Source organism: Epinephelus moara, chromosome 19, assembly GCF_006386435.1.
Source record: "Epinephelus moara isolate mb chromosome 19, YSFRI_EMoa_1.0, whole genome shotgun sequence".
Taxonomy (NCBI): Eukaryota; Metazoa; Chordata; class Actinopteri; order Perciformes; family Serranidae; genus Epinephelus; species Epinephelus moara.
The window spans coordinates 26,688,471-26,702,054 of NC_065524.1; the positions used below are offsets into that span (position 1 = coordinate 26,688,471).

General features: G+C 42.3%; 1 protein-coding gene across 28 annotated transcripts in view; it reads left to right on the top strand.

Moving 5' to 3' along the window:
- Window positions 1-12,923, top strand: part of ank3a (ankyrin 3a) — a 171,856-nt gene extending 158,933 nt beyond the window's left edge. For 21 of the 28 annotated variants that reach the window (XM_050072036.1, XM_050072030.1, XM_050072033.1 and 18 more), the window contains 7 exons: window positions 2,163-3,624; window positions 3,790-3,952; window positions 4,232-4,309; window positions 4,643-4,726; window positions 4,854-4,967; window positions 6,627-6,718; window positions 10,845-12,923. In XM_050072036.1, coding sequence (XP_049927993.1) covers window positions 2,163-3,624; window positions 3,790-3,952; window positions 4,232-4,309; window positions 4,643-4,726; window positions 4,854-4,967; window positions 6,627-6,698 — 1,973 coding nt within the window. In that variant the 3' untranslated portion in view covers window positions 6,699-6,718; window positions 10,845-12,923. The remainder of the gene's footprint in view (window positions 1-2,162; window positions 3,625-3,789; window positions 3,953-4,231; window positions 4,310-4,642; window positions 4,727-4,853; window positions 4,968-6,626; window positions 6,719-10,844) is intronic. The other 7 variants (XM_050072052.1, XM_050072060.1, XM_050072054.1 and 4 more) reach the window with 5 other exon arrangements.
- The last annotated feature ends 661 nt before the right edge of the window (window positions 12,924-13,584 follow it).

A 13,584-nucleotide genomic window follows, 5' to 3' on the forward strand; every position in this document is an offset into this window, starting at 1 on the left:
ATTGGAATCGGCCTCTGTTGAATTAACCACTATTATTATTTAAATCACGTCTTGCTAAAGGTGAATGCTCCTCTACAAATCACATCAGTGTATCCAGTTGTCACAAATGAGCAATATCCATCATTAAAATCTCATTCTAAATGCATGCTGCATACTACGTACTGCTTTAAATGTTGTTTCAATTATGTCTGACTTGAGTAGAGATGACATAACCCTGTAGAATCTGCTTTTCTCTATTGGTTTAGCTTAGTTCTCCTACTTCTCCTCCAGTTCCTCTGAGCCTTCCTTGGATAGATGAGAGAATCTCTTCCTCTGTGAAACCAGATTGCCTCCTCCTCCTCCTCCTCTTCCTCCTGCCTCCCATCACCTCCCTACAGCAGAATCTACTGCTGATAACAGCACATAACAGCTCTTAACAAATTAAGAGTCATGTGTTGTCCTCTCCTCATCCATCCTTCACATGCCTCCTCCTCCACACACCCTTGAGTCATGTTATTCATTCATTGTCTTCTTGTGCAAGCATGTTTCACATTAATCAATCCTTATGTTTTTTCCTCTTCCTCTAATTTACTTTTTGTTTATTTTTTCTATCTCCGCTGCAAACATTTTGCCTTATTCCTTTCCCATAGTTTGCGTGATTATCCCCTTAACTCCTGGAAGCACTCAAGCTGCCTTCATCGTGCAGACTCCCATCCCCTCCTTTCCAACAACAACCCCAACGCCCCCACCCACTCCCCTAACACCCACTGAAGTGCTTCACTGCCGCCCCTCTCCCCCACGCCGCTCTCCAAGTTACGAGTCCTCCATTTCGCTCAAAGACTTGGCACCTCCAGCACGATTTAATCCACCTCATTTTAACTTCCTCTCCCCTCCTCCCCCATGCCTCATCTCTCAGTGCTCCCCTGCTGACCCTCGTCAGTCCCCTGCGTACCCTTTCTCGCCACATCCAACCTCCCCGATCCCCCTCATCACCTCACCTTTACCTCTCTCACCAGCTGCTTATTCTCCGTCACCAATTACTTTTCCAGCTGCGTCTCTCCCGCCCTCTCCCACCCCTGTCCCAGCCTCCCCTGAACTCACCACGCCAACCCCAAACCCTCCAAAAGCTGAACCAAACACCTCCTCTGTTACCTCATCTGGATCTACCTCTGACCCGTCCTCTCATAATACCGCCCCCTCCGAAACTACAACCACACCCAACAACCTCACCCCTGTACCCTCCTCTATTGCCCCTAACCCATCTGAACCCACCACCAGGCCTGTTTCTCCCATCCTCTCCTCAACCTCAGGCAGGGCCTCGCCCTCTAGCAAGTCTCCAAGCAAAGAGTCTTTAGCGACCCAGCTGGCCTTCCCCTCCCGCCCCGTCTCCCCTGTCTCCTTGTCTGCTCTCCCTCTTGTCTCCCCCTCTGGCTCCCGATGTCCTAGCCCCAGCCCTTCCTCTCCTCCTCTCCGCTCCCTGTCTCCATGTCCAACTTGCCAGTGTACTTGTCCCCACTCCATCCCCCCACCTCCAACTCGAACCCCCGTTGACCCTTCCACGATAGAATTATTCATTTAGCCAGTCCGTCTTTTATCTTGTGCTTTCTCCTCCCCTATTTCTTCTGACATCTCTCATCTGTCAACTGTCTCATGTGAGCATGTAACAGAACACCCTGGCAAATATTAATATTTCACACTGATCACATCCCCAGCTACATAATTAATATGGCCTTACGTCACTATTGTGTCCCACTTTCAACGTCTTAACTCACAACTGTTGAATGAACACTCACAGAAAATTAAACAACTATTAATAAAATGGCATTGCTTTTATGATTACTGTCAAATTGAATATACTTTTTTATATAAATTTATTATTTTTATGTGTTGAATATGGCATTTTCAGACATATACATTAAAATGTATTCTATGTATTATTACATTTTACTGCATATGTTTGTAATTGGTTGATCATACTGCCATAGCTTCTGACATATCACCATCTCAGCTAGTGGTTGTCTGGATACATGCTTTACACTTCAGCCTCTGTGCCATCGTCTATGTCATGCGGTGTCTGTGTTAGGGTGTCTGTGTGTGAGTGAGTGTTTTTCGGTGTGTTATATTCCTTTGTGGCATGCTTCGGTGCGCGTATGTCTCTACATTTCTCATCCTGTCACCTACAGATTATCAGAGCATTCTAGCAGAGCTGCAGTCCCCAGCCGCACTGCACTCCAGCCCCCACTTCCTGGAGCCCGAACTCCCCGTCACCCCCAACCCTTCCCTTGCCCACCACCAGCACCACCATTACCCAGAACCAGACACCCCTTTGCTGGCCGACTCCCAGCCTCAACCCCTGCCTTGGAGCCCGGAGATAGAGCCAGGTAGCGGAGAGCCAGACAGCCCCCCTAGGAGCCCCCCGAGACCCTGTGAGCTCGCCCTGTCTGTCCCAGTTTTTGTACTCCCCGATCCTATTCCTCCCAAGGTCACAAAGCCCCACATCGCTCTGAACGACCAGCTGCTTTTGAGCGAGGAGGAGGACAGGTCTTGTCAAGAAATGGAGCTGAGTCACAAGCCCAAGTCACACTCCCTCCCTGCTGCGATGTGTGAGTTAGACATCGACATGGCTTACTCCACATCTTCCCCTTCACTCTCATCAGTATCATCAATAACCCCTTCATCACCCGACAGAGCACAAATGGGAAATGGAGGAGCGCACATGAGTTCCCCCAATGGGGCACAGGACGATGTATTTCTGAAAGTAGGTGAACAGGAAGTGTCAGAGGAAATAGAGAAGGTTGGTGAGGTGGTTGCAGCGGAGTTAGCAGAGGGAAGTGGGTTTGTGGAGAAGTGGGTAGAGCAAGACTTGATTAAAAATGTGGAGAGGAAGTGTGAGATGATAACACAAGATAGGTCTCCACTGGTAGAGGAGAATAACATTTTGGCAGAACAGAAGGAGGGGTGTGCAGAGGAAGAGAAAGATGTGATAAATGAGGGGAATAAGGGGGCAGCCTGTGAGGTGGAGGTGACAGATCTCCAGAATCTGCCAGCAGAACAGAATCTGATAGAAATTGGGCATGAAGTGGAAAAAGATTGCACCACAATAGAAGCAGAGGCTGTCAAAGGTAGTGTGGATAAAATAGCTGAGGTTCAAGAAGTTGATGGGGGCAGTGAGGAAAAGGTCCATCAGGTTGACAGGGTGGACGACACAGATGGACGACTGCAGTTCAAAGATGGAGAAGGATTGTGTGGCAGTGAAAGAGAGATTTGCAAGACATCAGAGGGGGACCAGGCAGCCGAGGACCAGGCCGTAGCTCGCCTCTCCCCTCAGGGCTGGGTTGAGGCACTTGGGGAACGTCAGCCCAATGAGTCCGAGGACGAGGAGGAGGGTGACAGAGACAAAGAAATGGCAGAAGAGGCATTAGGATCCCTCTTGGAGGAGGTGAAGACAGAAGAAGGCTCAGAGGAGAAGGAGGAGGACGGAGAGATGACCAAGGCCAGTGTTGAGGAGATTCTTGATCAGGTTGAACAGGCAGAAAAAGAAGTGTGTTCGCTTTCAGGTTGGCACAGTGATTCATCCAGCGTCAATGTGGAACCACCAACGCCAGGCCGCAGTGTCAGCTCAGACCTGCTCGACAGGCGGGAAAGGTAAAAGCATTACACAACTCTAGGCTTCAAACAGAATCAGTCCCAGAATCACAACATTGTTTTTACTTCTTTCCTCATGCATCTTCTTCACAAATCATCTCAGATTATCTGTTTTTTGGTGCGTTATACTGCTGCAATCCTAATTCTGTGTTTCCTACCCAACAGCCAAGAGAACTCTAGTGACTCCATCACTTCCTCGTCTAGGGGCGAATCAGGGAGGTCCCGACAGAACGGCAGCAACTCAAAGCACTCACCTCAGGACCGCTCATCGGAATCATCAAACGGCAGAAAGGAAGAGGGAGCACTGGTGTCGGAGAAAAAAGTCCAGGTAATGTTACAAACAGCAACCGCTGTAACAGCGTAGAGCTACTAAAGAACGATATTGTGATTTTGTTATATCTATGGTTTAAGGTTTGCTAAAGAAACATAAACTTCAGAATTTTATTCCAGGTTTCTCATGTTTGACACCATGGAGTTGAAGTACATAAACGACATCAACAAAATGTCTCAGCTAACTAATTGTCTTGCCTATACATCTGCTTCTTTGTCATCTTGAGTCCCTTCATGTGTGTGTGTAATGACCTTATAATAATACCTTCCTTGACAGCGGGTTAGTGTAGATTCCGGTTCAGAGGAAGAACAGACTGTAACCACCAGAATCTTCAGACGCCGTCTCATTTTGAAGGTACCTCGAAAGCCCGGAGCAAAAGCTAGCTGAGCCTTGGTTTGGTTTGGTTTGGTTTGGTTTAGACTGGTCAGTCTGGTGTGCCTTGTAGTAGTATCGCTTGGTGTCCTGATAGCTGTTGTTGTGTGTTCCTCGATGGTGTGATAGTCATGTTTGCGGACATGACTATTGAACCTGTTACAGTTAGTGGTGTTTACATCGGCTGGTTGAAGACTAACGTAGTGCTCAGCCTCTTTCTGACATGGAGGTTCTCTCCTGGGGTGTTGTTTTGGTTTGGTGGTGGTAAAAGATGTTTTATCAGCCATTGCTGAGCCTAACCACAAATACTTGCAGGGAGAACAGGCGAGGAATATCCCAGGCGAGTCTGTGACCGAGGAACACTACATGGACCGTGATGGTAACCTCGTCAGTAGAAAAGTAATGTATAATTTGACTTCTATTTCCCATTTAGTTCTGAAATAAAACCTGTCACAGGGTTGTTTTGATAACATCAGACACCATCAGATCTTGTCTTCCTTTATCAACGTTCTTCCACCTCGGGCAGGTTATCAGGAAGGTTATTCGCCGAGTGTCTACTCCCACACCGGAAACCCAACGAGGTGACAATTGGCACCGAGACCCTCAGCGCAGTCCCTCTCTGCAGGAAGACGGGTCTGAGGTTGGCATGAGGATATGCTTTCACTGTGTTCTGTGTTCTCAGAGTCTAATTTAGATGGGATGCCTGGATCAGTTAGGAGAACATAGTTGGTCAAATGCTAACAGCTAATGCTTAAGTTTGACTTAAAGCTGCACAGGGCAAGACACTATTCTAACAGCCTAAATCACAAAGTGGAGCTGTAACAAAGAAGAAACTAGCGGAAATATGTCATGATGACTTGCACAGAAATGAATATAAAATGCTACACAAAAAAAATATTTCACAAAATTTCACTCAGTGTGAGCTGCGTGTAGCTTCACTTAAGTGTTGGAACCAGCAGATACAGAATAAATACATTATGCGACATTGCCATGCATGTGATAAAAATGCTTTTCCTGATTTTAAAGATGATTTAGGAGGAATTTTAAGAGGGAAATCAGGGTGAAAGAGGTTATGAAGGAAATACTGTATCTAAGCTCTAAGGGACTGTTTGTCGTTTATCAGAGGATGTTTTTTTTTTTATCTTGACCCTCCCTAGAGCTACAAATAATTTTAAATGAGACCCCTTCAGTGACTGCACATATTTTATATAAGACATGTCGAATAACATGCTCTTGATGCTCATGATGTTTTCAAGGACCGGTGGAAACTTGAAAACTGACGATAATTTCTGTTTTTATAATCTCTGGCCATGATAAATGGTGTTCATTCATTCATTCATTTTCTGTAACCGCTTATCCTCTCGGGGGTTGCAGGGGGGTTGGGCCTATCCCAGCTGACATTGGGCAAGAGGCGGGGTACACCCTGGACAGGTCGCCAGATAATCGCAGGGCTCATAAATGGTGTAATTTTGGTGAATTTTTTAAAAAGGAAAACATGCTTTTTTATCCCGCCAGTGGGGTTTTGGGGTTCAGAGGGATTTTAGTACAAAACACAATCATTTAAAGTTGCATACCGCTCTTTCAAGCCAAAATAAGTGCTTAAAAAAATATTGCACTGCCCCCTCCCCTCTCAAAACTAACATACAGTCCCTCAAAGAGCACTGTTTATAGATACCACATGTGATTAGAGTGCAGCTTTAAGTCAGGCAGTGAATTCAAAAACAGGACCTGTTACATCTGATCATGTTTTCCTGCGGCACTGCAGGTGGATATTTGATTAACACTGGATTAACTGGTTTGGGAAAACTGTCCTCATTATCTCTCGTCTGCACAAAAGTACAGAGAAAAAAAGCATAAATGCAGCCATTTGAAGTGCATCATTGCATGTTGTGTTCTGACACTGTGTGGTGTCTATTGTGTTTGCATAACAAAGGGGATGCTGACTGTGCTCCTGACTGTGTGGTTTGCGATTAGTCAACAGTATGACTAATGAGTGCCGTGACTCTGCTGTGAAAATACAATCTTCCTTATTGTTTCTAACTCTTTCCATAACAATACAGCTCCTCTTCTTCCAGGTGTCAGGTTGCTGTGTGGTTTGGGTCCCTAATAATATTCCTAACAATTAAGCTACTACTAACATTTGCTAGTTTCAGATTGCTGTTTCTACAGAGTGTGGAGTTTTGCTTTCTCCTTTCTCTCAGGTTTCTTTTTCAGGTTTGTGTGTTGGGTTGTGTTACGACTATTAAAGATAAGAATAGCCTGTCTTAACTACATGTATGTATGTGTTTGTGTTTTCTAGCAAGGAGAAGGGTCGAGGAATAGCAGGCGAAAGGATGACAGAAGATCAGGGGATAAAAAGCTGCACTCATAGGGATGGTTGTGCTCTAACAGGTACAGTACTGTCATTCACTGTAACACAATCAGCGTAGTATGTGTGAATGTATCTGTGCAGCATGAATGTGTACTTTATTATTCTCTTTATCCTGCATTCTATCCCATATTATTACGTTCACGCCATACACCACTGCCCCAGTTTCAGGCAATTTCCCGATGTGAGAGTTCTCTTCTTTAATATATGCAGCTCTATTATACGCAGGCCCTGGCTCTATTTAGTTTTACTCTATTCAAACTGTCCTTACTGCACTGCGCCGCTCTCACTCACTCCGCACTCTCTCCTTCACATGAATGATTCACCATTTTGGCAAATGAGCTCATTGGCTTTTTTTTTTTTTTTTTTTTTGTCCTTAAATCTCTCCAAAGTTCAACAATCCGCCTACCAGCACGGCTAATTAACAAGTTGTGTCTCGTACACAAACAGTAATGTAAAAACAACATGTCGTGGTTTTGGGGGGAGTTAACATGCTGTAACTGTGTAACTGTTTCTTGATGAACAACAGCCGTGTGCAGTCACTTCCCGGAGATTTGACGTCACAGTGCCGTTGCCGGGCAACCAGTGGGATATGCTGCACTTAAGTGTTGGGCAATTGGATAAACTGGTGGTTTCTCAAAAAATTGTTGCAGTGATGGCCTGAAAAGGATCCTCTACATAAACTGACTGGTTATAAATTCTATCTAACAAGTATTTAAAATTACATATATGGTGAGATTACAGAGGAATTTGTTTTTATAGAAAGATGACCAGCACTGTTGGAGGTTATGGGCAATAGTGATGCTGATCTTCGAAGGAAACTTAGGATCTGAGCTGCAGGTTATATCCTGAAGTAGTCTAATGTGACTTCTTCAAAATTAGATAAAACAATTTGATTAATAATAGGTGTACTTTACTTTACTATATAAATTGGACTGAATATGAATGTCTATGTAAGATGAACTTACCCATTTTTATTTTTATATGCCTTCAGTTTTTATGTATTTTTATATATACGTATATATATATATATTTACTAATTTAATATTTTATTAATTTAATTTGATATGGGTTTGATACTTAATATATTAATATTTCAATTTGTTTTGATTTATTTCTATACACATTTCCATGTTGAATTGTTCAGCTATATAAGGCCCCAATCACACAACTTGCAAAATGCAAGGCGTGCTGCACTGCCTTTTTCCTTTTTTTAATATTAAATGCCACTAGTGGAAAAAGAAAAAAAAAAGAAACGCTTGCTGTGGCTTTTTATCATTGCCAGGCAACCACTGACTCACCTCCTTATTCTAACCCTGCTGTGTAAATTAATCTACCATTTATTTTTAGTATCTTGGTCCTGTAATGTTCAGGCAGAGGGTACTTGCTGTAGCTCTGGTTGAGGATGAGAAGCTGTCAGTAAATAGTGTGTTGGGCACAGGGAAACGGAGATCTGTGTGGGTACATGAGACCCTAAAAAGAGTTTGGATCATGGGGAGTACCACCATTTGGTCCAGGAGCTTCACCTTGATGATGGCCGTTTACAGGCATAATTTAGGATGACTCGGGAGCACTTTGACAACCTGCTGTCTATCGTCAGGCTGTATAGCTCTGGGTATCCAGCAACTACTATCACCAGTTTCTGTATACAACTTGTTGTCGTGACCTCCACAGAAGATCCACAGAATTGGACAATGGGGAAAAAAGATGACGAAAAAAGAGATGACGTGGGCGTTTTTCTGCTTTAAGTTTTTTCAAGTCGAGGAGTTCAGAGCACTCTGGCAAAAATGGCAAGTGCTTAGAGCGCAGAAACACGAGGCATGTCGCAATGCAAAAACTATGGGAAACAATTACAAAAGGGTGCCTCCAGCTGCTAAAACGCTTCCTGTGTGATCGGGGCCCTAGACTTTATCAGCCTCGGTTGAAATATTTTTTGATGTAAAAGAGGATTTGAGAAACAACCAAATAAAGAATGTTACAGCACAAAACTCTACCTAAAAACTGTGAAAAGTCATTCTCATATTTGTGATTCAGTGTGTATTAGCTAAGATTCAACATGTTAATTAATTAGCTTTAGCGGTGCTGGTAATTGTGTTTTTCAGCTTTGGACAGAGCCATGCCAGTTGGTTCCCCATTTCTAACCTTTATGCTAAGCTAATCACCTCCTGGCTCCAGTTCCGTATATACTGCACATACATGAGAGTGATATTCTCATCTAACTCTCAGCACGAAACCAAATAACAATATTTCCCAAATGTCAATTTCTTTAACGTACCCCTCCCCATATAGTTGCTCTGTCTCACTGTCACACAGACTCAGTGCAAAAGGCTGACCGATGTCTGAGCCCGGTTATCCCCTGGCAACATTTCTGCCCTCCGTGTTCACTGAGTGTGTGTGAATAGGGAACGGGGCTGATGGGCGGTACACACCTCAGCATTATATTGCCCCACTGATACCCTTGCTGCCTGTTTTTGTCCACTAAATCCCCAGCTCACAACAGCATTGTAGCATCCAAAAAGAGTTTGTTATCCCTCTGGCCAGACTGTTAATCCCTACTGCTGTTCACCCTTGTGTTGTGTTTGCAGTGAATCACTCCATCTGTACAAAACTGACTTAGAAATAATATGGCAAGCCTGGAAAAGAGTTTCTATGGTAACAGAGGTCACCATAACAACCCCCGGACCATCAGGTCTTGTTAACACATTGTCATTTTGTCATACAAAGGAGTGGTGGATCGTGACAGTTTTTTTGCCCTTTAAAAAGTGTTTTCACACGTAGCACAATAGCCTTTTTGAGATTTTGTTTACACCCTTTAAATTGAATTCAGTATGTAAACAAAGATACATTTACCTTAAAAATAATGTACATTTGTAGATATAAGGAAATGTATGGCATTCAGCATTACTCCTGTCACAACAAATCCTGGCAACTGTAATCACCCCCACATTAAAAATACACATTTTTCCTCTTACTCATAGTGCTATTCATCAATGTGGATTGTTTTGTTGTGAGTTGCTGAGTGTTTGAGTGTTGAGATGTCCTAATATAATGGAACCAGATGGCACTCAGCTGGTGGTGCTCAAAGCACCAAAAAATACATTTAAAAGAATCAACAGCAATGTTTCTTTCCAGAAATCATGACCTGGTTACTCAAGATAATCCACAGACCTTGTTGTGAACAGTTTCATGTAGGAACTACTTTCTTTCTACTGAACTACACCCACCAACCGTATCGCTGCGCAGAAGGAAGTGTGCATCTACTCATGGATGAGAGGCTCATGCTTGTGACAGCCTACATGTAAACAATAATGGTGTCCTCCTTAGCTGAGCTGTAACATAAGCTAGCTCAGTGGTGTCATGGATGTATAGAGAGAATTGGATTCAGCATTTGAGGCGGGGCCCTGTTCATTCTTATGAAAGTTTCCCAGTGGTGCATGAAGCTTTCCTGGGTGTAAAATTACCCAGATCTGCCGCATCTTTAATCTTTAATCATGTGGCTCTTATAGACTTTCAAAATGTCGTCGGACTGAATGGATCAAATCCCAATAGAGAAACAAGTCATTTTGCAGGGGTTTTGATGCTCAAAAAAAATGAACCCACTGATTTACAGACGTCTCTTTCACAATTTAAGTCTATGGGAAAATGTTTTTGGGCCCAGTGGCATCATGTGACAGACCTGTCACTTGATGCCACTATGAAAATTAGCTTCAAAGCCTGGCACACTTCATGGGGGCCTAAGTGGTGCTAGGTGAGCTAGCAATTGGTGCTCGCTTCCTTCTGCATGGTGATACAGTTGGCGGGTGTAGTTCAGTAGAAAGAAAATAGTTCCTACATGAAACTGCTCGCAACAAGGTCTGCCTAACTGGGTCATGATTTCTGGAAAGAGACATTGCTGTTGAGTTTTTCAAATGTATTTTTTCGGCACTTGCTACACCACAAGCTGAGTGCTATCAAGTTATATTATATTGGAGAGGAGGCAGACATTTCTATGGCTCTTATCTCCAACACTCAGCCACTCACACCAAAACAATCTAGACTGAAAAATATCACTACAGGTAAGAGGAAAAATATGTACTTTAAATTTGGGGGTGAACTGTCCATTTAACATTAAATGTTCTTCAATGTGATGTTCTACTTTGTGTCTTACAGATGTGCAGGAACCAAGTTAGATGTTTCCTGGGAAGAAGTATTCAGAGGGCTAGAGAGCTCCAGTGTGAGGACTTCAGGGTCCAGTCTGCAACTATCTGCTTCAAACAAAACGGTTTTCACGGGAGAGGAGTCGACCCTTCTGACTTAACGCATGAGCATGAAAAACTCACTTCCTGTCAACGAAAGGACCGGGAGGTTCTCACTTTCTGACTGTGGTGGACCATGGTGGACAATGAATTCTGCTTCCTGTTTTGTGTGAAACAATACGTGCCATCGGTCCACTGGTGTTGTGAGAGCTTTTTTTTTTCTAATTTTTTTGAGGAGGAGCGTCGTTTGTTGTGAAAACGATAAAAGACTCCGTTAACTGACAAAACCACACAGGTGCAACTGTGACCAAAGATGGCACAAGAGCTCAATCCACATGGTGGGTGGAAAGAATGAAGTAGACACAATAACACAAAAAATCTAATGGAACACTTCTGATCCAACTTCAACACTCGCCTTATAGTTTTTTCTTGAACCCATTGTTGTCAGGATGTAAATTGTTTTGGGATTTTTTTTCTTCCTTTTTAAAAACTTAAACTAACACAAAAGCTTTTTTTCTGTATATAAAATTAAAATGTGTAAAATTCTTAAAGGGTAAGCTACTGGTTGAGAACGCACTGAGAAGAGTTACCTTTTCAAGTGCTTTCGAAATTTATTGAAACGGTTCCACTTTTAAAGATTTGAGTGTAACTTCACAGGTTCTTGTATAATTAATTATTAGAGCAGGTATAATGTTTGTACATGAAAAAAAGCTGGTTTGATTTTAACAGAGGAAATTTCCAGAAAATCAAATTTCAGTAATTCCCAAAGTGGGAACGGATCTAATCCTACAAAAAGCAGCCTTTCAGAGTACTCATATTTTCATGCATGCTGTTCACATTATTTTAAGTACAATTTTTACAAGTTTGCAAACACTGTATTCAAATGACAAATAAAACCCTTTATCTGTGTACACATATAGCCCTAACATTTGTCACCAATTTTATATTTTAAATTGAAAAAGGATACCATTAAATCATTTATCATGTCGGGGTGAGGATGAAAAAAAGTTCTATAGCTTCTTGAGGGTGTGATGTCTTGTCTGTCTATGTGAAACGAGAGGGCAGCTTCTGCTACGAGAACGAAATAATCTGAATGTAAATGCTAGTAGGCTGGCTCGCTGTAAAATTATAACTGTATTGTGCGTATTGGCTATAAGGTGTAGGAGTCTCTGTACACTGTTAGACTGTTTGTAATCATTTTAGCAGTGTGTCAATTTGGTTTTCTAACGGCTGCTGTGGTATTAAAGGAAAACTGGGGCATTTCATTTTGGATTTTTTGGTGAAGTATTTCCTTAATTTAAAAACCTACTCACATTAAGGACACATAAAGACATTATTTGATTGTAGCTCTAAATAGCATATTGTATGACAAAAACACTGGATGGTCAAAAACGATTATTTAAGCATTAAATAAATTGTGTTTAACTCTGAAACTGTGTGATCTTTTTAGGCTTGAGAGTCTGTATATGCAGTGTCAAATAGAATTGTTTTCACTAGCTCATTGGCAAAAACATTTTACTTTACATTACATTAGGAATTACCTTTGTATTGGTTTTCATTAGATGCCCATGTAGTTCAAGTGTGGTGTTCTACTGGTGCGATGGCTCAGTATGCTGATGTCTATGCTGTGGACATGAAAACTATGTAACTTTTTTTTGGGGAGGGGGGAGGGGTTAAAAGGAAGTCAGGTAGGGTGCTGTACCACATCCCCTTATACTACTGTGTCAATCAGGGGGTAGAGGATCCTTTGATATGGTTGAACTATCAATTTTGTCAATTTTGTTTGATATGTGTTTTCACCTGAGCAGATTTTTTGATGTACAATTCTTACTAACAGAGTGAAGCCATTGAAATGTAACTATTCTAGCACTTTGGTTATTCAAGGTCTTTTAGAGGCTATAGCAGCAATGATGCCACCACAAATGTTTCAGACGTCTTTAAAAAAAAATCAACCTAAAAATAAAAAAAAAATAAAAACGCATTGATTTCGCAAGATGATTGTTTCCGTCCTTGTCTTTGTCTCCTTGAACATTTTTTTTTATTATTATTATGTAAGTAATGTGCTTGTTACCCAACAAAGTGTCCTTGAGCTAAAATCTCCAGGGCTGCCTGTATATATGCATTTTGGGGGAGTAGACAACAAGAGTTCCCTGGGAGGATATTGCTGATTTCTTTTGAATAAGTAATTAACTGCATTTATGTAGCTCAAGGACACTTTGACATGTGGACAGGAGGAATTGGGGGGATTAAACCACCAGCCCTGATTAGTGGACAAACCGCTCTACCTCCTGTTCCATATCCGCTCCATAATGAATTATAAAATAGAAGAAATAACTACAAAGCAGCCCAGTGCATGATTTAACATTTCATATCCAACTTTAAATGGATATTTTATGCAGATTAAAACAAGACGAATCTGTTGTTACTATAGTCCTAGTTAATAAAACATTTATAGTAGTGGTACTTGATCGATCGTGGGTGTTTGTTCTAGAGGTAGAACACAGAGAAATGCTCTACCACCCACTGATTATTTATTATATATAGCAAATCTTCCCACATCATCCTTTGTGGCCATGGAGTCATGACAACATTAGCCCTCCTTTGGGCCCCGGGGCAAACATGATCTGTGGGTCCCTGTTGAGCCCCATTTTGTG